Raw genomic sequence first — 26,369 nt, 5'->3', positions numbered from 1 at the left:
CTACACAAAATACAGAGAAGAGAAAATGCGTAATTATCAACGTGGTACTAGCTCTGATAAAATGCAGATTTTTTTCCCACCAGACCATAGCTTTGAATACACAGGGGTTATTCAGTGCTTGCTGTTTGTTTATTTGCAAAAATCAAACCAATTAGACATGTTAGAGAATAGATTAGATGTAGCTATTTCAAGCTGGGATGGAAATAATTTTAAGTTTAAGTTTATGATTTTTTAATATATGATGACTATTATAGTGATTGTCTTACCATATTCCACAGTTAAAAGTAATGTCAGTTGACAGGTATACATGCAAGTCTTGACTTTTTTTCTCAGGTTTATAACATGGATTTCTGTGAGATAGAGACTGCAGATGATGAAAACTCCCATCTGGTTATGACTATTGTATTCAACCCAGTGACTGATGAGCTCATCACAGGAGGGCTTGATGGGATTAAGGTATTGGAAATTCAAGTAAAGAAGTTGCCATGAATGCTTTACTCCTACATTCAATAACGTATTATAACAAAAGTCCATGATCAAATTCTGGCAAATGATTCAAATCAAATATCCTCATCTTAATAATGTTAATGCTATGAATTAAGAAAATGCAAGCACGACATGACAATGCATCAGTCATTTCTAAGTCGTTAGCCCAAGCAATCACAAGCCAGAACTCATGAATAAGCTGGCCATCGTGACCTAGATTCATGTGAAGTTCACTATAGGATGACCAGTTTTCTTCTAGATGCTGTATATCTAATCATTTAAGTTAACTTTGAGGTTAAGATATAGTTTTCAAGACTTTTCAGGACATTGTTTGGGAGGGGGGTTACAACATGGTTTGCATACAGAAATATTCTTGACCTATACTAAAACTTTTCTAGTAGTCCACTGTAGTTCTTAAGTAATGTTTATTTGGACACAGTAATGGACATATACAGTAATATGTGCACAGTATTTGTACATTAAAAAAAATTGTCTTTTAGTTTTGGAAATACAGAAAAAAACCTATCAACAGGTTTTCCAAAATTGCAGCGATGTCAGATTACGGACTCTTTCTCAGGTAAGACTGTTAGAATAAATAATAAAGAAGGAATGAATTAATTGTAATGCAACCGTAAGCCCAAAATGTACATTTCTGAGTTGTTTGTGTAGTTTATTCCTACAGTTGGTGTTGATGCAGAACATTTTAAAGGTTAGGTTTATTCTAAAATTGTATTCACATGGTATGGAATGTATGTGATCAATTATGTAGCCATTTTTCTCAGGATTTGTTAAGCTGACGGGGGACATCCTGGAGCAGACTTTCTAGAACTCAGCTGCTATTCTTTTTTATAGCTAGCAATCAAGGTGAAAAGGGTGCTTTTTACATGATGGTATTGGCATTTATGAGGTCATCTGGGCAGTAACAGTAAAAGTTTAATATGCACTGTATGACTTGAAGAAAAAGGGACATTGCATCTACGATAACACTGATTCCTAAATGCAGGGCAGAACAAATACACATTAGCGGGGGCTGGTGTACAAATATTGACCTGGATGTGCCTATGCAGCAGCTGTATTGCTGCTCGGATCGGAGCCTCTTCTGTTACGATATGGGTGGAAACCAGCTGCTGCATCTAACCAAAGCCCACAAGAGCAACATCCTCTCCTGTATCTACTGCCCCTACATCAAAGTTCTGATTACATCATCTATAGACTTAAAAAGTAGGTATTTCATTTTTTTTTTTCAGTGGATGTTTCTATATTCATGTGCTGTTTGTCTGATGTCAGACAGCAATCAGTTATTTAATCAGATTGCTAGGAAGTACCTACTTCAATTACCAGAAAGTCTTCTTTTATTGATTTACCAAACCAGCAAATTTGTCAGGTCATGCTTGGAATTTAAGGTACATTGTAAGGGGTTCCCAATAAAGGCACTGCTGGGGTGAGTTATGAGATTGGAAGCTTGCTGATATGGGATGGGGATCTATAGGAAGCGCTGCATTGGCCTTTGCGCTCCTGTGGGCTAGAGAGGAACATTGCCTGTGTTAGGTTCCTCTCACCACGCCACAGCGACCCCTGTGGGTCAGATGCCAGATGAGGCCAGGAAGAGATCAGTAAGGCTGAACTCTATACCAGGGTTCAGTAGCATAGCAACATCCACTGGTTCATCATGTGAAAAACAGCAGGAATGTACGTCAAAATTTCATAATTGGTAACTCTAACTGTATTTTTCTGAAAGTTCAATATGAATTTGAAGGTATTTTTCTTTGTGTTTCCAACATTTCTAAAAGTATGGTAAGATGCTGAAATTGAATCAGTCTTGTCCTTGTGTAATAGCTGAATTGTTTTGAGTCTGTTGTGACATATATCATGGTAACCTTTGATTATCTGTTTATAGATAAACAATAGCACATTTTTCAACCAGAAGGACATTTAGAACATATGCCATCCTCTCTTCTATTAGAACTATACATCTCCTTGCATTACATTGAGCATTGAGATGTTAAGGGGTTTGGTCTTTTCAATATGCTATTTATTAAGAGAAGATAGACTTGTTTTGCATTCTTTCACAGTAAAGGCTTGGAGTAGGCAAGGATTTTTGATCCATGTGTTTCTTGGTCACCGCCGCCCTGTGACAAGTCTCCTGCGACACCCAGAAACAGAATCACTTTTCCTCTCTGGGTCTTTGGATGGGACAGTCAGATTTTGGTCTTTGGATACCATGGAGCAGCTTTATTGGTAACCAGCATTTGAAAGTCACCAACATATTTTTGTGCAGCTTAAATAATGTAGCAATAGCATGACACAATGTGCCCGCAAAGGGGAGACTATTTTGTAACTGTAATAATCGCAATACTGTTTTTTTATATGAATTTAACCCCATCCACCATCAAACACCCACAAACTACAAATATGTGCATATCATAGTAAACTTTTTTGTTTTTGTTTTATTATAGTGCGGGGGCAATGTGGCGCTGCAGGTTTAAGTGCAATAGCATTTAACCTATGGGGGCTTTGGTTTAACTTAGGCATAGAAAAATATTGTAAAATATGGTGAATGCACAGTATAAAGATGGGAAAAGCATTGACAATTTACCATAGTAATACTTTATATAGTCTTTTAAAATAAGACAATTGGCACTCAGACAGAATTGAGACATTCTTGCAGGGCAATGTGGAGAGGTTGAAAATGATCAGTTATTGTCCCTGCAGTTGAATAAATACATAAAAAGTGTAATTTAACTGTTCCACCTGCAGCCTGGCTGTGTTTGAGGAGGGTATTCAGGAGTTGGGACTGACTGAGGATAAGCTCCTGTACTGCTGGTCCACCAGGGGGATTCACCTGTATAACCTGAACCATTTTGTCGAGTTCTGGAGCCCACTGCACTACCAGGTGTCTTCACTCAGTCTCTGTAGGGCAAAGAGCAAGACCACCAGAGTGCTGGCATTAGGAGATGCAAATAGGTACAAGACTAAAGGACATTGGCTGTACTAAGAAAACTGGGGGTAAAGGATTGACAGATATTTCTTGAGTAAAGGCTCTTAAGATTGTATTGCGAGCTGGGAAAAAAGTATACTGTGAACTTTGAGTAAAACAACTACTATTTGTTAATGTTCTAAAATGTAATTTATATGTTACTTGCTTATTCCCTCCACCTGAAAATATCACGCTTCACAGTTACTTTCCTTTACAATTCAAACAGCTGAATACAAATGAAATAGTTTGCTACAAGTATACACTTTTAAACACATTAAGTTTTTTGTTAAGTTTGTAGTTTTGCAGGTAGTAAAATGTTGCTGTGCTGCTGCTCTGAAATTGAAAGGTTACTTTTCTCGTCCACTGTTCTGTGCTACCCCTACTGGGAACTAAAAAAAAAAAAAAAAACTGAAGTGAATACACCCTTGTTAACCACAGTGCCCATTCCATATTTGAAAACGCTCAGTGTTTTTATTTGTAGCATCCAGATCCTATCCAGGTTGGACGGTACTAAGCTGTGCATTGTGCCACCACCCCCCTTTGTCTCTCCAATTCAAAAAGCACCCAACTTTGTGTACAGCAGAGAAAGCGGGATAGTCGTTGTGCTTCTCAGCTCATGGGAGGTGTGGGTCTATACTGCCAGGTGAGTGCTCTACAGTACTTGTTTGTGTTGGTACACCCAGTCCGTTCTATTAATAATAATATGCAACACCTCCTTTTCTACAGAACTGATCCGGCCTGCAGAGTAGCATTCTGGGATATACGGGACTTACAACACCAAGCGGAAGTTTATGAAAGAAAACATGCAAAGTTGTGAGTTTTTACTATCAGTACAGACAAGGATGTCAGAGACACGGTGGCCACAAGCCAAATGAGCATCTTATCCACATACTAACTGTAGTACCGGACATTGACTGTTTCATTGTATTGATTGTGCAAATTTGTGCAAGATTGTGTGACTAAACTTTATGTTGCTAATACAGTGCCCCCTATTGTGTAAGCAGTACATTATTTATTTAGTTAACTATTCAAGTTATAACAGAAAATATGTGCTTAAGATATTGATTGAATAATGTCTTTGAATTTAGTTTAGAGAATAGCTAATTGTTAAGTAGCTGTAAACTAAACAGAAGAATATTCTTATTTAAATGTGGCCCTTCTGTAATTTCAAAAACATATATAAAACTCGACTCACATAGACAAATGTTTCAGATAGCACCTTCATAAGTGTCCTAGAGGAATATGTTTTTAGGCTAAAGGAGTGTTGGAGTGAGTCCCTTTTTTGATATATACAGACGTGCTCAAATTTGTTGGTACCCCTCCACAAAAAACGAAGAATGCACAATTTTCTCTGAAATAACTTGAAACTGACAAAAGTAATTGGCATCCACCATTGTTTATTCCATATTTAATAGAAATCAGACTTTGCTTTTGATTTTTTATTCAACATAATATTGTAAATAATAAAACAAATGAAAATGGCATGGACAAAAATGATGGGACCGCTAACCTAATATTTTGTTGTACAACCTTTAGAGGCAATCACCGCAATCAAACGTTTTCTGTAGCTCTCAATGAGACTTCTGCACCTGTTAACAGGTAGTTTGGCCCACTCTTCCTGAGCAAACTGCTCCAGCTGTCTCAGGTTTGATGGGTGTCTTCTCCAGACTGCAAGTTTCAGCTCTTTCCATAGATGTTCGATAGGATTCAGATCAGGACTCATAGAAGGCCACTTCAGAATAGTCCAATGTTTTGTTCTTATCCATTCTTGGGTGCTTTTAGCTGTGTGTTTTAGGTCATTATCCTGTTGGAGGACCCATGACCTGCGACTGAGACAGAGCTTTCTGACACTGGGCAGTACGTTTCGCTCCAGAATGCCTTGATAGTCTTGAGATTTCATTGTGCCCTGCACAGATTTAAGGCACCCTGTGCCAGGCGCAGCAAAGCAGCCCCAAAACATAACCAAGCCTCCTCCATGTTTCACTGTAGGTATGGTGTTCTTTTCTTTGAAAGCTTCATTTTTTCGTCTGTGAACATAGAGCTGATGTGACTTGCCAAAAAGCTCCAGTTTTGACTCATCTGTCCAAAGGACATTCTCCCAGAAGGATTGTGGCTTGTCAATATGCATTTTAGCAAATTCCAGTCTGGCTTTTTTATGTTTTTCTGTCAAAAGTGGAGTCCTCCTGGGTCTTCTTCCATGGAGCCCACTTTCGCTCAAAAAGCGACGGATGGTGTGATCAGAAACTGACATACCTTCACCTTGGAGTTCAGCTTGTATCTCTTTGGCAGTTATCCTTGGTTCTTTTTCTACCATTCGCACTATCCTTCTGTTCAATCTGGGGTCGATTTTCCTCTTGCGGCCGCGCCCACGGAGGTTGGCTACAGTTCCATGGACCTTAAACTTCTTAATGATATTTGCAACTGTTGTCACAGGAACATCAAGCTGCTTGGAGATTGTCTTGTAGCCTTTACCTTTACCATGCTTGTCTATTATTTTCTTTCTGATCTCCTCAGACAACTCTCTCCTTTGCTTTCTCTGGTCCATGTTCAGTGTGGTGCACACAATGATACCAAACAGCACAGTGACTACTTTTCTCCATTTAAATAGGCTGAATGACTGATTACAAGATTGGAGACATGTGTGATACTAATTAAAGAAACTAATTAGTTTGAAATATCACTATAATCCAATTATTTATTATCTTTTCTAAGGGGTACCAACAAATGTGTCCAGGCCATTTTAGAACATCTTTGTAGAATAAGCAATAATTCATCTCTTTTCACAGCTTCTTTGCTTTATTCTATGACATACCAAAGGCATTCAAGTATACATGATAAAATAGCTTTTAATTTCATCACTTTTCAGGAGGAATGAAGCATTATTTCAATGAGCTGTAAGGGTACCAACAAATTTGAGCACGTCTGTAAGTTTCTAGTGGTTTAAACAAGGGGTTCTGTGCTGACATACAATTCAGTAGTTGCAGTACAACTTATTTGTACCTATTTCCAGGGTTGAAAGAAAGAAGTCAATACTTCACTGCACTGTGAATGTGAGTTATGGAAAGTCACTGATGTGGGAGTGTTCCGCTGTAGGCTGCCTCTCTTCTCCAGTGTGCTATTTGTCTGATGAAGGCATTGTGTGCCCAGACACACAGGAATTCATTCTGTGTGGAATGCAGGTAAAAAACAAAATGACAACAATGTGTAAGGTGTCTTTTAGTATTATTAGTATTATAAGAGATGCCATCTTGTGCATTTTAGGCAATTCTGTCTATGCAAACGTATTTCTGTTTTTATAATAAGAGACATGCTACACACGACTTATTATAAAACAACGAAGATTACCATTAAACATAAAGCGTGTTTTTGTGTTGTTTTACTTTTGAATTCTGTCACATGTTCTATGCATGCAATGACATTGACACACAAGATAAGATGTACTGGAATTTTGTCAAATCCTTAACAAGTACTTGTTATAGTTTGGGGAAAAACTATTAAAAATTAGGCCTACATATTTAAGCAGTATTGTCTATGTTATGTGTACTGACAATACACTACAACCCTCCATCATTGGAGAACATTGGTACTCACTAAAACATTGTGAGGCCTACATTAGTGACAGCTAGGCATTTATCATGCTATTAAAGGTACAATAACTCCCTACTCTATTCATGCTTTTAGGATGGAAGAATACTGTTTATGGACATAACTGTGTTAAACCTGAAGTACTGTGAGCTAAAGGCACACAAGGATCCTGTAAGTGATGATTTAGAAACGGCTGTCAAATTTCAACTGCAACAAGCCTGATTTCATCTATTTCTGATATTTCTATCTATCTTTGTTTCACATTTGGTATGGCCCGGTTTAGAAAACATACAGTTCATAGATACGTTTACTTTTGTTTTAGAGTTGGCCGTTAGTTGAGCACAGTTAAAAACGTCATTATCCTTCCTTATTTTAAACAGGTGGTTTCTTTGATGCATGACATCGATCACAATCAGTTGCTAAATACATGCCAGGAATTGCACAATAAACTGGTACAAATCTGGAGTTTGCCTTTCTTGGAACTGTTGCACCAGGTCCCCCTATGCAATGATGTGACTGCCTTCACAAGGATGGTAGGTAAAGAGAAAAATAGAAAATTACACTACCCTTCCTAAGTATAGTGCTATTTACAAGACTGATATTTCTCTCTCTGCCAATAACACTAACAGGACATTTTCACAATTAACCACAAATTACATTTTAATGATGCTTATAGCAGCTTTTAAATAGTAAAATATATATATTATTATTATTATTATTATTAGTAGCAGTAGTAGTAGTAGTAGTAGTAGTGGTAGTAGTAGTAATATTACAGGTTATCTAGTTGTAGATAATGAATCATGTTATCAATTAATATAATGATTCCCCAGAAATTCCAATATAATTATATGCTGGGTTAAACTTGCTTAAACTTGTTCTAGATCAAAAGCAAGTCTTAAGGTCTGGCTGAGTGACATTTTCATTTGCAAAGCTTCAGAAATGACATAAAAAAATATCGATTTGAGCAACTAGATAAAAAATAGTCTTGAGAAACCATTTTGCATTCAAGGCCAACGATTTCACAATGAAGATGCAAATGTGCCTTTAAGAATGACTTGCAGTTTGCTTTCTGAATTGATAAGACTGCTATCCCTCGGGTATGCATATAGGAAGTTTTGTTAAATGCATTTGTCCTCAAGGAAATAGTTATGTGAACCAGTAAATACATATGAACTAGAAGTTAATCATAAACTCAATTCCAATTAATCTAATGCAATAAAGTTACATTATCTTGGATTTTTTGTTCGCACAACTCCCAGTTTGTGATTTCTAAAGAAAAGTTATTAAATGTAATATTTGATATCATTATACAGTAAAACATTAAGTGTTGACACTTAGTTTGTCATGGTGGACTGCCCTTGCACACAATACAGTATGTAATCTAATACATTTCCATTACCTACCAGAAAAGGTAACAGGGTGGGTTTGGAACATGTCTTGGTTGCACTAAAACTGATATGGAGACTGACATTTGTGGTGAATTGTGTGTATTGGTTCTAATGTCCACTGTTGGCTAAGATGAGACCACCAAACTTATATCATCTGAGACCTGAGGTGGATTTGAACTTCGGCCTGCTTTAAAGCCATGAAGGGCTACCCAACTGCACCACCTTGCCCCCTAAAAAATTATTTTGTTATAAATATGTACTCTTCACTCATGGTTGTGTATGATTTTCAGATGGGGTCCTTGTTCCTGGGCCATAAATCTGGAGCTGTTGCCATTGTAGATATCCTAATAAACAGAGGATTTCCTGAGCAAGAGAGGAGACCTCACCCAGGGCACAGTAAGACATTCCCCAGACAGGTTTCAAAACATTCATTTAGGCTCAATTATCCTAATGCTCTGGGCTTTTTACTCATTCGGTTTATTTATTTAGTTTCTACAGTATAATCTTTAATAACATGTCAGCAGATTATCTCTTTAAGTTGTGGCTTTAAACCACTGTGGGAATAATTACACTGTACAAAGGTTGGACATACAATTGTAAACACATGCAGTATCTTTAGGAAATGGCCGTGTATCCTGAACAGTTTGTCATGTCTAATCAGTACTCTTCTGGCTGCTGTTGGTAGCCCTACAGTGTACAGGTGTATCTATTTTTGTGTCCACCTATCTTAAGTACCCAATCTCAATCACAATCTCTAATGATAATTTATTTTTTAGTTCTTACAAAGGTAAGCTTGTGGATCTTTAGCCACCCATTAACATCCCATGTATTTCATTGTTTTTCTATCCTAAACAATGGGTTCTTAGGAAGCCTGGTGTCCATTAGAAGCTTGTCTACATGTGTAATGTAACATGATTCTTATAAGGAATTCGGATACATTCTTTCAATAGTACCAGACAAACCCTTGAAATACAGACATTTTAATAAATACATTTTTAGTGATGATTATTATGAGTCATACAAAATGAACATTTACCTCAAACCCACTTGGTAATACCAAGGGGTAGCTACAAGTGTGGAGATGGTAATCAAATGTAAAGAGAGGTAAGTTACATGACTATTTTTGTTTCTCTGATAAGGCGGAATTAGACAACGTAACATGTAATTTTAATCTTATTTTAGAGAACCTAATACACTGTATATAAAAACTGTATTTGATTACCTGGTAAATAGTTTTTACCACAAACTCACAAAGAAATATGCAACACTGCCACTGTGTGCTCAACACGAGGGCAACGATGAGTACACACCAATTACAGGTATTGTATTACAACAGTTGTTGTTATGTTATCAATCTAAGATATATGGTTTTGTGTATTTCAGGAGAACCAAAAAGATGAACTGTCAGGCCCCTGATTAGAAATTGTATGTGTTTGTTTTTAATGAACAGAGGAAGATAAACCCAACGATGAGAACGACGACACAAGTTTCAAACAGGAACACCGTGGTCCAGTGTTAAGTGTGGACTCCTGTCCATCCCTTAGTCTCTTCATGAGCTGTGGGTAGGTGAAAAAACACACATTGGGTCTTATTCACAAAGCTTGGACTCCTTACCAGTCTAAAACTGTTTCAGGAATACCACATTTTATTTAATTCATAAAAACATATTTGAAACCTTTCTTTAAATAAAAAAATATATATATATTAATGAATTAAAGTATGCACTGTAAGTGAATAGGTCCTAATGAGCATAAATATAGGGACATTGTCTTAATCTAACTATTGAGAAACCACACATACTGCCCAAGCAAGAGGGCCTTCTCTAGGCCTATTTTAGTTCTGAATTGTTCTTAATAAAAATCTTAGTATGGCAATGCATACATACATATAATGAAAAAAATATCTATTTTGAAGCAGTGTTTATTTAGAGAAAGTTTATATTTGCATAACAATACATGTGTATCGCAGTTCACATTAGTAATACTGTAAATACACAACTTGTTAATTAGGACCTGTTGTTTCACATTTATAATACAATAATGAAGTTGGAAGTTAAAAACAATATGCTAAACTTAAAAACTGGAAGGAAAACAGAACACTGCTACAATAATAACATGTGGATTTACAATATGCTACTTATGAACCATAACTCCAACCTAGTAGTAACTGTTCTAACACCTGGAATTGAAACCTCTTTTCTGCAAAACTTTAATGTCCATGATTTTGGATGAACATTGTGAAGAAACTGTAATAAAAATAACTACAAAGGAAAGAAACCCTTATAGTTTATATTTTGTTTTATATTGTTCAGATCCGACTACACTATTAAACTGTGGGATTTTCAAAAGACTCTGGTGCTGGTGGCTGATGTCCATCTTGACGATTCTCTCACCTCCGCCTGTTTCCTGAACAGCTCTGGGGATATCCTAGTGGCCTTTAAGAATCACCTTTTCTTACTGCCTCACCATAAGTTAATGCATGTGAATCTGATCGACGACATAGCCTCCGAAACCTCAGCACAAGGTAAAGGGGCCATTGAGCATTTCTACTAAAGAACTGTATAAAAGGCAAGAATGGAAGTAGGGAAATAAGGCAGGTGCTGTACTGTGTTTCTATTTGAACAGCCTTGAATTGTCTCCTAAAAGGCTTACAGTATAATTAAGAAAATAATTAATATCAAGCATTTATTGTAACACTGTATAATTCAATTTAAGGAATCTCCATCAGATCACAAAGATGGAATTACAGAATTTGTGTTTTGTATGTTTTTATAAATGTGATTCTATGTATTTCAAAATTAACTTTGTTATATAGTAGGGAGATCAATATTGGTTCCATATGTAGTAGTGATACAAGTGTTAATGTGGAGTACAGAGCATAATATAGAGTCTTTACAGTGATAACGATTTCATTTTTATTGTATTATCTTTCTTAAGAACTAAGTTCACCACAGAAAATGTACAAATGTGAGTAAAATACATATATTGCTCTTAATTATCAAGAGTCCTTCATCTATGAAGATCCCAGCCTGAAGCATGATTACAGGAAAAGAGACCAAGAGACTGATATTTTAGACATGGAGTCATACCTGGTGAGATATGTATACCTATTGAACATGCACAACAGCATCTACCTCTTCAGTGTGATCAAGAAATGCTCAATTGGATTCAGAACTGAAGACACATAATCAAAATCCAGTGTTGAAATGAAAGGTGTCACCAACAGCAGCCTACAGTAAACGTCATTCCGTCCATGTGCAGTATCTGACAAAGGCAGAGCCAAAAACCTGTAGCTAATAACAGATCTCTGTTTACCAGTCACTCTTTATCTTCTACATATGCATTCATCCCAGAGTGTTAATTTAAAAAATAGAACAAAAAAAGAACGGCTTCATCGACATATTGGAGTTGCTGTTCTGATGCCATCTTGTGGTGTGTTCTGCATATTAATATTCCACTTTGAAGAACTTCTGGCGCATATTTCCAAAGCTTTTATGTTTGTTTCTCATTTTGTAACATTAACATAGATTCTTCTCATAAAAACAATACAGTAAACACCTGGCCCTCTGTTTCTTGGGTTATGATTTTTCACATTATTATATGTTATTATTATTTTTTAAAGGGAAGCCGTGTGTAAAGTTATAACAATCTCCTTTGTTCCTGTCCAATGTTCCTCTAGGTACCATACAAGAGATATGACTTGACAGAGTGTAGTCTAGAAGAGACTGATGATGTAAGGACAGCGTTATGTACTGCTACAAACCACAGCAAGTAGATAAGAATTTGTTAAAGTCATGCGGTTTGAAAATATGTGGATTATTCTGAATTTTTCAGATGTTTTAAACTGTTTTAAACTTTATTCCAACAAAGATAATTCAGTAACATTAATTGTAAATTGTAAATTTCAGATTTCAGAACATTCCGGTACATCTTTATTTGCCATCTAGTCATCTTGTGTGGATTACCAACTGGCAAAAATTCCAGACATGGATTGTGTATTGTGTTATTTTCTTAACATGAAACATTCAGATACACACACACAGTGATAACGAGAAGCCACATTATAAAAGTTTTTAGAGAGAGCCTTCTGTCACTTTGTGCTGTGCCAACTGCGTAAGCAATTCAGCCTTCACTATAGCCATTCTCATGAGGTGATCTAAATAATAAATAACATGAAAAGCTTATGCTAACTACAAAATACTAAAAGCACAAGGAAGAGTTTTCATTAGGATTTCAAATGCACCAGTTAAAACATGTGTTTTATCTCTGAAAAATGTATATTTGTAATTGCAGAGGCTTCAAAATGAATGAAAAGACTTTTTAGGAATCAAGTGTTATAATTTTTTTTTTTATGTTTTTTTTTTTTTTTCCCCTAGACTACAAGTCAGTTTTCATCTGGGAGGGTTCCATATGCTGCCTCTGCCACCTATCAGTCTCCTCAAGATTCGCAGGCATCCATCAGTGAATTTCTGATAACACCTGGTAGTTCTTCCATGGATCTGCAAGAGCTATTGCTAAGTAAGAACTTCTCAATGGGAACAGCATGATTCGACACTTGAGTTATCAAACCATTAATCAGTCACTGAGAACAGCATGACTTGACACTTGCGTTATCTTGAGTTATCAAACTATTCTTAAGGCAAACCTATTCTCTCTCTTACTCACTATTGTTATCTATGAGCATAACCCTATGCAAGCACACATTGATGTGACTTGTTAGTCAAACACTCTGTTGGTTTTGTTTTCATTTACTAACTGGTGAAAAGCACAGACGTATCAGCCATTTCTTTCTTACTGGCCACTGTGTGAAACATATCTTACTAAATGCTAGGTTGCATCTAGAGCACTGTATCATATCTGATTTACTTGGTTAGCCATTGTGCTGTGTTTTTTTAAATGTTTCCCGCCAGCGATAAGACAAGCAAGTTAAGTAAGTCTTTCCTGACAATTCATTTTATGTATATGTTCCATAGTCAACCATATTGTATTTCTGCACCACTTCACAAATCCACAAAAAACTGTGATTTACCATGCATTTGCAATGATTTTACTATGCTGTACTACAGTAAACTTTTATAAGGGATACATTGTATTGTATTAAAATGTATTCCATTGTTGGATAGGACAAACTACTCATATTGTGTAGACATTATTAAGTTAGACTTTGGGATTCCCCCCCACCCCACACACACATGCACACACTCCTATATTCAACTACCCAAATCCCCCCTCCCTCTTCTCCTTTACTCAATTTTTTTTTTTTTTTTTTTTTTTTGCAGTGTATGAGCAAATGCGGTTGTCTCCTAGACCAGGGCACCCCGGTGAATCTGTCCTGGATAAACTCCAGATTGGAATCTCCCCTGAGCGTCTGTCACCAACCCCCATTCCCCCAAAAGAGCCAGAGACGGAAGAACAGGTCAGGGTCTAGCATTCACAAATAAACACTGCAACGGTGACCCGCTTTTCAAAGGGGAAACATTCTGTACATGGAAGGAATTCCACTTTCTGGTCAAATCTGTGTGAGTGGTAACGGAGCGCTGTATAAAAATAACTTCATGACACTGTTTTCAGTAGAGCAACAGTTCCAAGTCGTGCTACCTGTTCTAGGTCTAGCAGTGTTACGAATGACTTTAATACAGACTGATAATATGCAATAGCATCAGCAGCTACTAAAATAAACTTTGTAAATGGGCAGCAGTGTGGAGTAGTGGTTAGGGCTCTGGACTCTTGACCAGAGGGTCGTGGGTTCAATCCCTGGTGGGGACACTGCTGCTTTACCCTTGAGCAAGGTACTTTACCTAGATTGCTCCAGTTAAAAACCCAACTGTATAAATGGGTAATTGTATGTAAAAATAATGTGATATCTTGTAAAAATTGTAAGTTGCCCTGGATAAGGGTGTCTGCTAAGAAATAAATAATAATAAATTCAAAGACAGACATGTTCACTAAAATTATTTTGCAATGTTTTCCTTAGTATCTCTAAATTACTATTAAGTGATAGTGGCCAATAATTTAGGCTCTAACCAGTGGTATTTGACCACAACAGGGGTTATGAGTCTCAAGCTGAAGGCGAGGGTGCTAATGAAAGTCAAACAGTAGAGCCTTCATTAAGAGGGCACTTTAACAAAACACATTTTCTCATTATTTTCTTTAAAACAACACTTCACAACCTAAATTTACCTTGAACTTGTAAAGATTCACAGGGTATCCTTCCGCTGAGAAAGAATTAAGGAAAATAGTCCTGAAAATGTTCATAACAGATCACATACATAATGAGACAGATTTGTCATTGAATTTACAATGTTTTTGTTGTTTTTTTTAGTTTTTCAAATTTTCCACTGTTGCATGTTTTATAGTTGTGGGTGAAATATCTGCGCTTCAGTGTGCAGTTTATTGTAAGGAATGGGTTTCTTTGAATGTTCCCTTTGGTAGGCTCCACAAGATAAACCAAAGCCTTTACCAGAAGACCTAAAAGAAGAACCTAAAGCAAAGGCACCAAGAGTTAAGCAAAAAGCTCCAGAGCCACAGGTGGAGAAGGAGCATGTGTCACGCTTCAGCAATATCAAAACTGGCTTCAGTTCCAAGCTGCCAATGCTGGACTTAGGTATGGGATTTGCAAATCTGTTTCAAACAAAATACAGGTCATCATACACAAAGAACCATTTACATGCACAATACTGCATTCAAAATAGGTGAAGTTCATTTAATCTGACATAGAGGTGCAGGAGGTTGGCTTTAGAAGTCGAACAAATAAGTTATTAAACTTATGGAATCAATATAATCTCTTCTCGTAATGTATTGAGGAATCAAGGCTGTAGGGTTATAGGAAAATTGGCTCAAGTAGAAGCGAATGGACGTTCACTACCCTAGAACTGTATTATATACTGCTTTATTATTAATACACAAGTTAAAAATCCAGCTGTATTTGTTTTATAACCATTACCAACCTTTATTTAATCCATTGCCAATTCCATTGACAAGAGGGAAAAGGTTGATGAAGAGAATACTGTTAAGTGGTTGAGGTACACAGCCGATTGTGATGTCACCGTTTTGAATTGACTTTGCAGTTGAATGGAATTCTGAGAGGTGCCTCGGGTGTGATTTTTTAAAGCATGTGACGTCAGCTTGTACTGATATGGAGAATACAGCACAGTAAAAACTGAAAGTTGCTCGGTTGATGTAATGACTTGCTGAAAATCAATGTTCTTTTTGTTTCAGGTGATAAACGCACTGAAACACAAGTCACCACACGAGAGGTACATTTTTTTAACTTAATATAGGGTGTATCTTTAACCTATAACATGACATAATATTATTTGGTACACTTTAAATTTTGCAAAATTTGTAATATGGTAAACTTTTATAGGGGTTGTAACATTAACTTGTGTTAGTGACACTTTGTGGCTTGATTACATGCAGTCTTACCTGTGTTAGCAGTGTCATGCTGCTGCTATCTCCACAAGTAAGACTGGAGAAGTATGTAGGATTTGCTCAATTAGAGATTCTAACTGCTGTCATCATGTTATTTATTACTGTACGGCCTCCCATTCCTTCCTGTTTGTCGGCTGAGATTGCCCCATGTAATGCGCAACAGTCTGTTGCTAAGGGAATCCTGGTAGCTCTGTATCGATCCGCCCCTTCACATATAAAGATCGTAAAGTTAATCTCATAAATGACGCATATAAAGTTAAACACATACATGTGTGGGAAATTTCTCGATCATGGTATAAAAGGTTATGCAGTGAATCATCACTGAGTATGGAGAATTATCCCGCTCATGACCCGGAGGTTATTAGCTTTACAGCTCATTTGAGAGGAAATCCTTGGTAAGTTACACCATCGATTTATTTATTTATTTCTTAGATTTAGTGCATAACCCCTGTTTTCCACCATTTCCTTCTAGACTGGATACATAGAGATTTCAATGGAAAAAAGCGTCCCGACAAAAACAAGAAAAGAGACCACTCTGGATTCAAAGGTCAGAGGTTGTCAGGGAGCGAAGAGAAAGTCAAGAAAGGTACTGAAAATGGCAAGAATTATAAACGTGTGCTTTAAAAAGGACTTGTTATTTGACAATTCTATAAAAAAAATTGTTTAGGCCATGCTGGCAGTTCATTGTTCAAATACAGAGTAATGGCCCTTCATGAATTCATTAACAATGCAGACACTGTTGTAAATGCATATTCTGAATATGAGTAGCCCTGCATACAATAAAGCTGAGTTGAGCAGGTGCTTGAGAATTCTAAATATAAAAATGAGTGAGCGCCAGAAAGACATGGCAGAAATGCTTCATTCATGTGAGTCTAGCAGCGGCACCTACTACAGATGGAGCACAAAATGTTCTGTTTTGAAAGTTGCCAGTATTAACTGTTGCAGACTCTGTATGATGGTGTATTCCCCAATGCTCAGGTGTTCTGCTAGTTTTATAAATAAAGGATTTTTTTAAACCCTGATTCCTTACAGTGATTTTATTATTCAAGTATGTTAACAGTATGCCCATCTTGATTTCTTTTCAAGTAAAAAATATATTATAATAATTAATAGTAGTACCTGCCTACAGAGTTTTTTGCAATTTACCATAAGTTAATGCATTGTGTGTAGCATGTCTCTTATTACAAGATACATACTTTTGCACAGTTTGAGAAGGCTTCTTTACATTGGAGTGCAAGTGGACTGTCAGTGCAGCTGAGCCACTGGTCACGTTATGCAGTTTAAATTAGTTTTAACACGTGCCTTTTTTTTCCTCTCAAAGATTACCACAGGGAAGCCTGAAATTCTGTCGAAGAGTACAAAAGCAGAATTGAGAAGTTTACCTGTGGGTGAAAAAGCAATCTACCAGCTCGATAAACAGTTGGGTAAGCAGACTGATGACTCAGTGGAGGATGTCTTGTCTTGGTTCCCCCAATGTTCTCTATACTGTACAAAGCTGCATTATAAGAGCAGGAGAAGTGATTTTAAAACCACAGCAATTTTACACCTTTAAGGCAGCCACTTATTACTGAGAAAACAGAAACAAGCAGTTCATATACTATAATTGTTCTTGCCTGCAAGGACTTTAGCCTTTGGCTTTTCAAACTGCAAAATGCACCCCTACCACTCCCAGTAGATGGCAGTAAGTGATCATTTATTTATTGCCATTGCATTGAGAGCAGTTTAATTCCACGTTTTAGAATTTTAATATAAAGTTGGTGTAATAATGGGGCTATTGTTTTCTTTCTAAATAATAACTGTAACAGATTTTTTTTTTCTTTTTTATATTAATCAAGTGGGGATACCTACAGCATAATATCTTGCCATTTAACATTATGCTGCATTTACTGCCTTTCTTATTCAAAAGTAATTTGTTGGAGGTTTAACCAGTAGGGGGTAATGTGGTACAATGCATTACTTTATTGTTGGATTAAAGTATAGCTACTGTATGTACAGTCAAACTTATTTGCGTCTCCTCAATAAACTAAAATGGGAACACCTTTGGTAGCACATACTGTTGTGTAAACAGACTGTGCCTCACTGATCTATTTGTAATGTCATTAATGAAAATGCAATGCCGTTTCAGATGTGAATATTCCTAAGCATAATGAATTACCGGTGCATGGCCTACTTTATGATACTGAGACAGCTGTTCCTGAACCCAATGATGTCTCTGAAACTAAAAAATATGCAAAACAAAAGGTACAATCTAGGGCAATGGTGGTATGTGCAGATGTCACTCTTACATGTATCTGGAAAAACACTAATACAGTTGAGATGTAACTTGGTTAACACTGTTTTGCATACATTGTTGTAAGTATTACATTGTGAGGATATATGGGGTTGTCTCTCTGTCTCTACATGTGTGTGCCAGTATGTAACTCTTACATGTATCTTGAGAGCACATGCTTTTCCACATACTGTAAATATATATTTTAACTAAGTAATTTGAATCCAATGTACTATTAAGAATTTTTTTTTTTTTTTAAGAAAAAAGTTCCACCAATGTCTCTATTCATCTACTACTGTATGTATTATTAATATTACTATACAAGCAAATATTCTCGGATTAATTTTCCAACCAATATTGGCCCTTTCAGGAAAGGTATAAAATGACCAGTGTTAGAGACAGATCCAGGGCTCACAGCTGAATTTAAACAACCAGTGACCATCACTACCAAAGGAACTTAATTCAAACATTTATTAACATGTTCTCTGATGTGTTCCAAAATGACAGCTGGCATACCAATTATTTATAATTTATATTCCTTCTAGAGGATCCTGAAAAATGTTTCATCTGGACGGGTTGAGCAAGAGTTTGTACTGCTTGAAGGTGCACAGCATAGGTTAGGCACAGGTGAGTTTATTCCCAGCAATTCTGGGAAAAATTGTACCTTTCTGGTAGATGCCCTAAAGAAAACATTTATAAAAGTTTACCATAGAATGTTTACCATTCTTTTTCTACATTTATAAATATTAATTAAAATAAGTTACTTACTACTTGAATTGAAGCTGTAACTTCAATATTTTCTCACTTCCCGTTTAAATGTTTTCTGTAATAAAGCACTGATGTTCTGCTTCATAAACCTTTTTTTTCAATGTTGAGCAACAGTACAAATGACAAAGCACTGTGCAGCTGCCAGACAAATCAGTGACAGTTAGAGGAGGGACCTTGACAGACAGGAACGATCTATACTGAATCAGATAATAGGTTTAAGTCTACTGCTAATCAGCTGTGCAATAAAACCCATGTAATATTATTTAATCTGCTCTTTACAATGTTTTTGTTCCCTTTGCTTAACACCCACCATGTTTTAGTATTTTGTTAGCATGTGTTATATGGTATAATATTGATTACCTTGCAACTTCCTTGGGCTTGGAGCAAATTTCATTTTTGATTCGCTAATGTAGTGTAATAGGGATATTTTGGAGACTTCTTATCATTGTATACTTGTTTCACAGTAACCTCAATGAATACATTTATGGTGGGGTTTTAACTTTCTTACTAGTTTTACCTCAGTTGTGTTTGTTTGTACGTTGTAATGTGTTCATTTTGTGTCTGGATGCAGCTGCTGTTGACTTGTTTGTGTTTTGTGAGACTTCTATCTGTGGGAACAGTGGGAACTTCTTTGCTTTAATAAATAAAAATGTATAAATAAATAAAATAAAAAAAAAACATTGCTAAAATAATGATTAATACTTTTTTTTTTTTTTTCATTTTGTAGATGATATCCAAGTGGAGGTATGTATTGGTTTTACAATGTGGCCATTTTGATTTAAAACCTGCAGTGTCTCAACTATTTTACACTAAAATATAATCTGTAGACCCATTCTTCTGTGGTGCAGTCTTCCATGCTGTACCTTGATGGTAGATGGTAGATTTTGACCTGATTATAGTCATGACCTTAAACATGAAAAGATAACTATTGTACACCATTAAATCCTATGCCCTGTTTTCAATTGTTTGGGCCTAGATGAGGTACAAAGTAGAAGAAATGTAATATACTAAACTAATAGCACAAAAGTGTAATGTTAATTCTTAGTAGAATTGAGAAACAGCTTAAGTTCTGTATGTGTTCATGCAGAACAAACCTTTCATTGTTTTGCTCTGGAATTTCAGTTCTGTTTTAGCTTTGAGTTTAACAGGAACAGACCCAAATAACTGGATTATAATGGAGTAAAACAAACGTTTGAAATGGTATAGCTATAGTTTGTGAGTTAGGGGACTGGGGATTATTCACATTTATCAAACAGTACTATAAACATTCCTCTGCAGTATCCCTTTCCTAACCAGGTGCATTAGATACCTACCTGTGTGTCTGTCAGTATCTATCATTCTTTTACCCATTATGCATATCTCAGTATCTACCTCTTGTTCATGCTTATGTGGGGTTTTTTTTTTGTTTGTTCTTTGCTTGTAATACAGTTAACTTCTGTCTTTATTTTTATATTTGACAGGATAAAATGCAAAGGCACTGGCAAAGGTATGTAGAATGAAAATCCCTTTTTAAAACCATCAATCAGTTTCCCTATCCATTTACATTTGACTGCAATATTATTTGATGCAGTCTACGTTACTGTACTTTCCAAAAGGACGTTTTTTATTGCATAACGGTATTGGTTTTAAATCTGCCTTAGATAAACAGTAATTACCGTTTGTTAAGCAAAGTTGTAAGTCAGATTGCAAAGCTGCCTACCATGTTACAGGTAAATAGCAGCACTGTTAGCATTGTACCTGACATAAACAAATACATATATAAATGAACTTTTGGACAGTACTTCAATGTACTAAATCAAACCAGTGGTTTTAAAGCTATCTTTATACAGTCACAGTTTCTTCACTAGGGATCTAACTTGAAATACACTACAATGTGTGAAAAATCATATTTGATGCAGAAAAAATAAATCTGTCAGGACTTTAGTTTAGTTGAACAACTGTCATCCCAATTGATGTTTAAGAAGAAAACTGGATTAATAGGAATTGTTACAGCCACAGGCTAAGTATAGTACTACCTCAATGTTCGCTTTACAGTGAAAAAAAGACTGAAGAAGTACACAGGCCCCAAGAGCTGAAAAGGTAAGGTTCATAATTTATTTTACTCTGGTGGTCCCTGACCAAACCACCATTACAAAAGCAGCAATCAGGCTGTTGGTGGTTAATTCTAAATAAAAAATACTGCACATTGTTTCTAGTTTGGCTTGAGTACCATGCGTGACTGTAGTAGATATCCAGCCTTAGCGTGCAGAAGTTGTTCCCAGTGATCACAGCTATAGCATGATGAGTTTGGGGGCAATGGCAGTTTACAGGACTATATATCCCTTCTACAGACACCATTTCAGCAAGTCTTGTTCCAGAACAAACTACTGATAGTATATAATGATAACAATTGCATTTATTTTCATGTACAGGTTATCTTCAGAGAGGAAAGTCCCTTTTGTGATTAAACAAGATGCTTTTGAGCATTATAAGTGCTGGATAGACAGAGAGCTGGAACGGTAAGGCACATTTCTAGGTGATACAGTTGTGAAACAAAATTATTTCTGTTCCACTTCGATAACCATTATTAGGCCCATTTAGGAAAGGTTTGCTTGTGCTACACTGGCTCCACCTGACCTGTGGATAAAAAAAAAAGACAATGCAATGCACATTGCTGCCAATCAATGTACTTTTAAGTCCAAAGTATTCCGCACATGTTAAAAATAAATCAGTAGGATGCAAATAACTTCTGCAATGTGCATTGGTGCAGATGGGTAAATAATGTAATTCAAAGCACCAGGATTTGGTTTGGATCTTTGCATTATTTAACCTTTGGATGGTGAGGCTTGCATTGTAATGAAACTGATATAAATATTGGGATACCAGGGTCATGCAGCTGTTAATCCTGTCTTCTTTGAAACTGATTTTGTAATGAGAGTTTTCATTTACTGACAAATATAGGTCTTAGAGGGCAGAAATTCAGCGTTCTCATTAGTTAAGCTATTAGTTTGTAAGCTTGGTAAAGAATGGTCAAATGACCAAAGTAGAAGTAACAATAGACTCACATGATAGGATCTTATACAGCAATTAAATATTAAGAAACTGTAGGTGGTTGAAAGTTTCCCCTCAACTTCCCGTAGGCATGAATGTTCAAGACTGCGGAAAAATGAAAGAAATCAGCGTGTCCACCTCAATCGAGGGATCCTGGAAATGAAGCGGCTACAGCACTGGCAGAGCCAGTCTTACCACTGGGACTGCATGCCTTCTCACACATCACCTCACAGTGAGCTACCGAATGAGGGACATTCTGTCGTGCTCTCTTTCTTACATCTTTGGTGTAATGTCCCTACAGAGAGTTTGTAGTTCAGAAGAATGGTGAATTGTAGCTCACAAAATAATACTGTAGGTCTCAAATGTGCAGTTTGTACATAAACACATGTCATAGCATTTTCATTTCAAAACATGAATTATGGTACTACTTTAGGTCACTAATTGGTTGTTCACAGGAAAGATGACAGTGACAGGCTGGAAATTATTTCATCCTCTGTGTGAAATGACCCAGGAAGTGCAAGACAGTCTAAAAACATGGCTTGCAAACAGAGATTTCTTTAACCAATAGTAGATATTATGATTTCAATTAAAATACATGCTAAAACATGTTTCTTTCAAAACTGCACATAGTGCCCATGCACTATACAATGAATGACTGTGCATCATGGAGAACATTTATGGAACTATTTTGTTAGCTACAAAATACTAGCAAACTAAATAATTATTATTATTATTTATTTATTATTATTATTATTTTTTTTAATTAAACACTTGTAGTATGGAGTGTGAAGAAGGTTTAACTAACCTATAGTTAAGATATTCATTTTGGTATTTGTATGCGAATTAGTAATACAAATATCTCTGTTGTCTTTTTTTTTTTTTTTAATAATCATATAAACCAGTCGCTGTAAAATGCAAAGTTTGCAATCCGTGTGTTAAATATTCCGATTTCTAAAAGGTTTGAGTGCTGTGTATTAAACAGATCTTATTTATTCATCTTTTTTTTTTTTTTTGCAGACGTTCCTTTCTGCAGTGCATCTTCATCTGAATCCCTCACTGTGAAGGAGAGCGCTGGTTTCCGGACCTCTAAGACGCCCCCAAGAGGAATCTCCTGCCCCCCTCTCTCTGAACCCCTCTCCCCACTTTCCCAATCACACAGCAGGGTCCGTCTGCCCTACAGGGCCACTGGGGAAGAACATCCTTTCAGGTCAGTGAAAAAGGAAAGCAAGGGTTAATGCTCACTACCTCTTTCAAATCACTCTTTCCCTTCTGCTTTTCCCCCTAACTTCTGTTATAGCTGCATACAGGACATGTTTTTTTTTGTTTTTTTCTTCCGGTGTGTGTTTGTTTAGACTAATCTTCTCAGATCTCTAATCCCTTTAACAGTCAGTTAAGCAGCCCTCTAAGTCATAGCAACCAGACTTTGTTTCCTTTTCAGTACTCCATTTCCTCCCATATAAAAACATACATTAGTCCTTAACCCTACTTGAATGTTATTCAATATCCACTGATACTATAAGACTTACTGGAATATAGTACTGTTTCTATAGTTTGTCTTGTGGAAAAGCTCCCCTAAAAAAATATTTTTTACAGCTGAACCACTATTCTTTCCTAAGGTAAAGCTATTCTAAGAGACATTTGAGGTCTTGAAAGCTTGTGATTAATTACTGTTTAGTTAATCCAATAAAATGTATCACATCTCCTTCTCTTTGTATATCATCTCTGGATTGATACGGTTACCATTTCATCTAGCAGCAGATTACATGAATGCTGTTGTGGTTTTCCCCTGGTACTGTAAATTACACAGTAAAGTTTATCTTATGCATTTCCTGTACTATGCTTTACTGTAGTTCACCATGGTTGTGTCCATGCTTACCACTCTTAGCTGTGGTGTATCATGATTGTTTGCGCTTTGCCTTGCCGGATCTTCTTCACTAATGAGAGTCGGGTGTAGCTGGAGACGCTCTGCCACCACACAGCTCCACACATGTCGACATTCAGACAGGCATCACTAAACGTTTATTAGATTAGCAGCTGCAAGGTCTTGACGCACCAGTTGCTGCCATGTCAAGCTTTCACTGTGCATTTTTCCATGATTTACTTAACGTTGCTATGCTTTTAGTATAGTATACATAACTTTTAAAAGGAGTGGAACACCACTGTTTGTTTGAATAACATGCATGATCATTGCTTTTTCCTGAATGATGCCAGAATATACCATACTACAGCAGAATCGGGTTTACTATATGCAAGGGTAGACACTGGCCTTCCACAGTAGGTTCCTCGAGATGTTAAGCGCTAACATGGCAGACCGGAGTGTCCAATCTGAAAGACATCAAGCAAAACAGTGCTTTGTGTATCCTCCACATAATGCTATAAGCCTTTAAAACTTGTAACAGATCAATGGATGGTAATAAACAGTGGTGTAGTGTCAGACAAAATGTACCCCTCCATCAAATATGGCTAAAATCAATTGACTTTTTTTTTCCTTTTTACAAAAAGGCTATCTTCAGTCATCTTACAGGGGTGCATGTTTTTATGTAAGTTAATCTCTTGATGTCTAGACTTGTGAAGTCACTTTCCAGGAAACTGAAGGTACCCGAGGGACCTTCACCAGGGTATAAATACTATCCCAGCCTTTATGAAGACCTTTTCCAAACAGAGCTAAATCTGAGTCTTTGTGTATTCAAGTGTCTCGTCAATGAGCTACGATTGACTTGTGGGAAGCCATGTGTGTTTTAACTTCTGGTATGGTCAGAATGGTCAGAACTTAGTCCCAAGAGCATGCACCCATGTTTACAAATTAGTCAATTTCCTGTCCGAATGTGTACAGACCACTGTAATAGCCAGGAGAATCCCAACTCGGGTAAACACTTGGCCTTATACTTTTACCTTTGTAATATATTTGAACTCAGCTGTATTTAAAAGTGTAGTGTCTCATATGGTGTTAAATGTCAATTTGTAAACAAACTCTACTTTTTATTGAGTCACTAATATTATATTTATAGGCAAGCTAGCCATTTCATGTCTAGAACATGTAAATATTGATGAGAAATCTACAGTAGAAATTCCGAATTTTATCACAACGAAAAGGGAACTTTTCTGACTGAAATAAAACTATTGCAATGTCCAATTATTGTTCTGACTAGCTTCTTTCTGGTTTGTTTTGTTATAAATTAATATTCTCTCTGAAGTTGTGACTTTGCATTTGTACTTGCTTTAAAGTATATTCTGTTTTGAATACCAACAAAACCATTTGGACGACTCATGCTTTAAGAAGTCAGCAAACTGCTGGCTTGAAGTGGTCCATCTGGAATGTGTTTTAGTATCATAATCTGGGGATATATGGACTCTGTCTGTCTGCATTCTCACAGACTCTCTGTATACTGTACCTAGACATCTGCTTGTCAAGTTATGATGACTCTTGAAAAGGCCATTCTTTAGCACTAATTATAAGGAGTCAAAATCTCGGGATATATAAAAGCGCCTTGTACTGTATGTCTTTTGGTCTGTATGTGACACATTGTTGTGTATCCTTTATTCAATTGTAAAGAAATAAGCATATATGAATACATATGTTCACCTGTCTGTATATCAAACTTACATTTCTACATGTGCATACAGTTTATGTTGGTCATGGTGATAAACTTTTTAATGTTACTACTAGCTATGAATTAACAGTCTTGCCAAGAGAATAAATGTCAAGGGCATTTACTGTGTCTCCAAAATGCACAATACAAATATTCATTCTCTTTCTTACTGGGCCCTTTATGCTTTTCTTATCTGCTGCCAAGCACTTGGAGAGATATATTGGACAGACCTTTTGGTCTATATAACACTGCTTTTGCTTCAAAAGTGGAAATAGTCAGAATGTTAATTTTTGAGCATGCATCTGAGTTGTTTATTACATGTTTTCTAACTCAAAAAGTCTCTTGTGACAATTTAGAAAGAACAGTAGACCAGTTTTATTTTTTATATTTATCATTATGTATTGAGTGCATGCAGGAGCATATTTTAGAGTCATTGAATGCTTACAATGTACTACACCAGATAGTTGCTAAAAGTGGCACAAATACCTAATAGAGGAGACCCATATACAAATACTATTCTATCTATAGTATTAGCACAAAGACTATAGTAAAATATACAAGGACTATATGGAAATTCTTAAACTAATGTATGTAAATACCATGCTGTGCATCTAATATCAATGCAATGAGCGTTTATGTCAAGGATCAATATTCATTGAAAGAAAAATCGAGTCAGGACAGAATTAACAAGCTCCTGCTCTGTAAAGGCCATCTCTATCCATGTCAGGGCTTACTTCGTTGTAAACATTATAGGAGGCAGGGTTGCTAGCCAATCAGAAAATGTTATTTTGTCCAGCTCTTTTTTAATATAACACTGCTGTTTTGAATGGAGAACCTTTGTGTGTG

The 26,369-nt window shown here is 36.4% G+C and overlaps 1 protein-coding gene across 1 annotated transcript in view; it reads left to right on the top strand.

The window, feature by feature from the left end:
- LOC117413679 (uncharacterized) overlaps positions 1 to 26,369 on the top strand; it is a 30,257-nt gene that overhangs the window by 1,836 nt on the left and 2,052 nt on the right. Inside the window, exons 3-31 of the mRNA XM_059000376.1 lie at positions 334 to 456; positions 987 to 1,063; positions 1,490 to 1,707; positions 2,559 to 2,724; positions 3,244 to 3,450; positions 3,945 to 4,106; positions 4,190 to 4,276; positions 6,474 to 6,642; positions 7,145 to 7,219; positions 7,429 to 7,581; positions 8,727 to 8,832; positions 9,887 to 9,998; positions 10,748 to 10,959; positions 11,439 to 11,527; positions 12,115 to 12,168; positions 12,812 to 12,953; positions 13,715 to 13,851; positions 14,868 to 15,039; positions 15,654 to 15,691; positions 16,339 to 16,452; positions 17,188 to 17,290; positions 17,992 to 18,107; positions 18,681 to 18,762; positions 19,631 to 19,647; positions 20,364 to 20,389; positions 20,938 to 20,982; positions 21,315 to 21,401; positions 22,023 to 22,165; positions 22,951 to 23,140. Of these exons, the coding sequence (XP_058856359.1) occupies positions 343 to 456; positions 987 to 1,063; positions 1,490 to 1,707; positions 2,559 to 2,724; positions 3,244 to 3,450; positions 3,945 to 4,106; positions 4,190 to 4,276; positions 6,474 to 6,642; positions 7,145 to 7,219; positions 7,429 to 7,581; positions 8,727 to 8,832; positions 9,887 to 9,998; positions 10,748 to 10,959; positions 11,439 to 11,527; positions 12,115 to 12,168; positions 12,812 to 12,953; positions 13,715 to 13,851; positions 14,868 to 15,039; positions 15,654 to 15,691; positions 16,339 to 16,452; positions 17,188 to 17,290; positions 17,992 to 18,107; positions 18,681 to 18,762; positions 19,631 to 19,647; positions 20,364 to 20,389; positions 20,938 to 20,982; positions 21,315 to 21,401; positions 22,023 to 22,165; positions 22,951 to 23,140 (3,413 nt within the window). The 5' untranslated portion in view covers positions 334 to 342. The remainder of the gene's footprint in view (positions 1 to 333; positions 457 to 986; positions 1,064 to 1,489; positions 1,708 to 2,558; positions 2,725 to 3,243; positions 3,451 to 3,944; positions 4,107 to 4,189; positions 4,277 to 6,473; positions 6,643 to 7,144; positions 7,220 to 7,428; positions 7,582 to 8,726; positions 8,833 to 9,886; positions 9,999 to 10,747; positions 10,960 to 11,438; positions 11,528 to 12,114; positions 12,169 to 12,811; positions 12,954 to 13,714; positions 13,852 to 14,867; positions 15,040 to 15,653; positions 15,692 to 16,338; positions 16,453 to 17,187; positions 17,291 to 17,991; positions 18,108 to 18,680; positions 18,763 to 19,630; positions 19,648 to 20,363; positions 20,390 to 20,937; positions 20,983 to 21,314; positions 21,402 to 22,022; positions 22,166 to 22,950; positions 23,141 to 26,369) is intronic.

This window comes from Acipenser ruthenus, chromosome 25 (genome assembly GCF_902713425.1).
Source record: "Acipenser ruthenus chromosome 25, fAciRut3.2 maternal haplotype, whole genome shotgun sequence".
Taxonomy (NCBI): domain Eukaryota; kingdom Metazoa; phylum Chordata; class Actinopteri; order Acipenseriformes; family Acipenseridae; genus Acipenser; species Acipenser ruthenus.
This window is presented reverse-complemented; position numbering and strand designations above follow the sequence as displayed.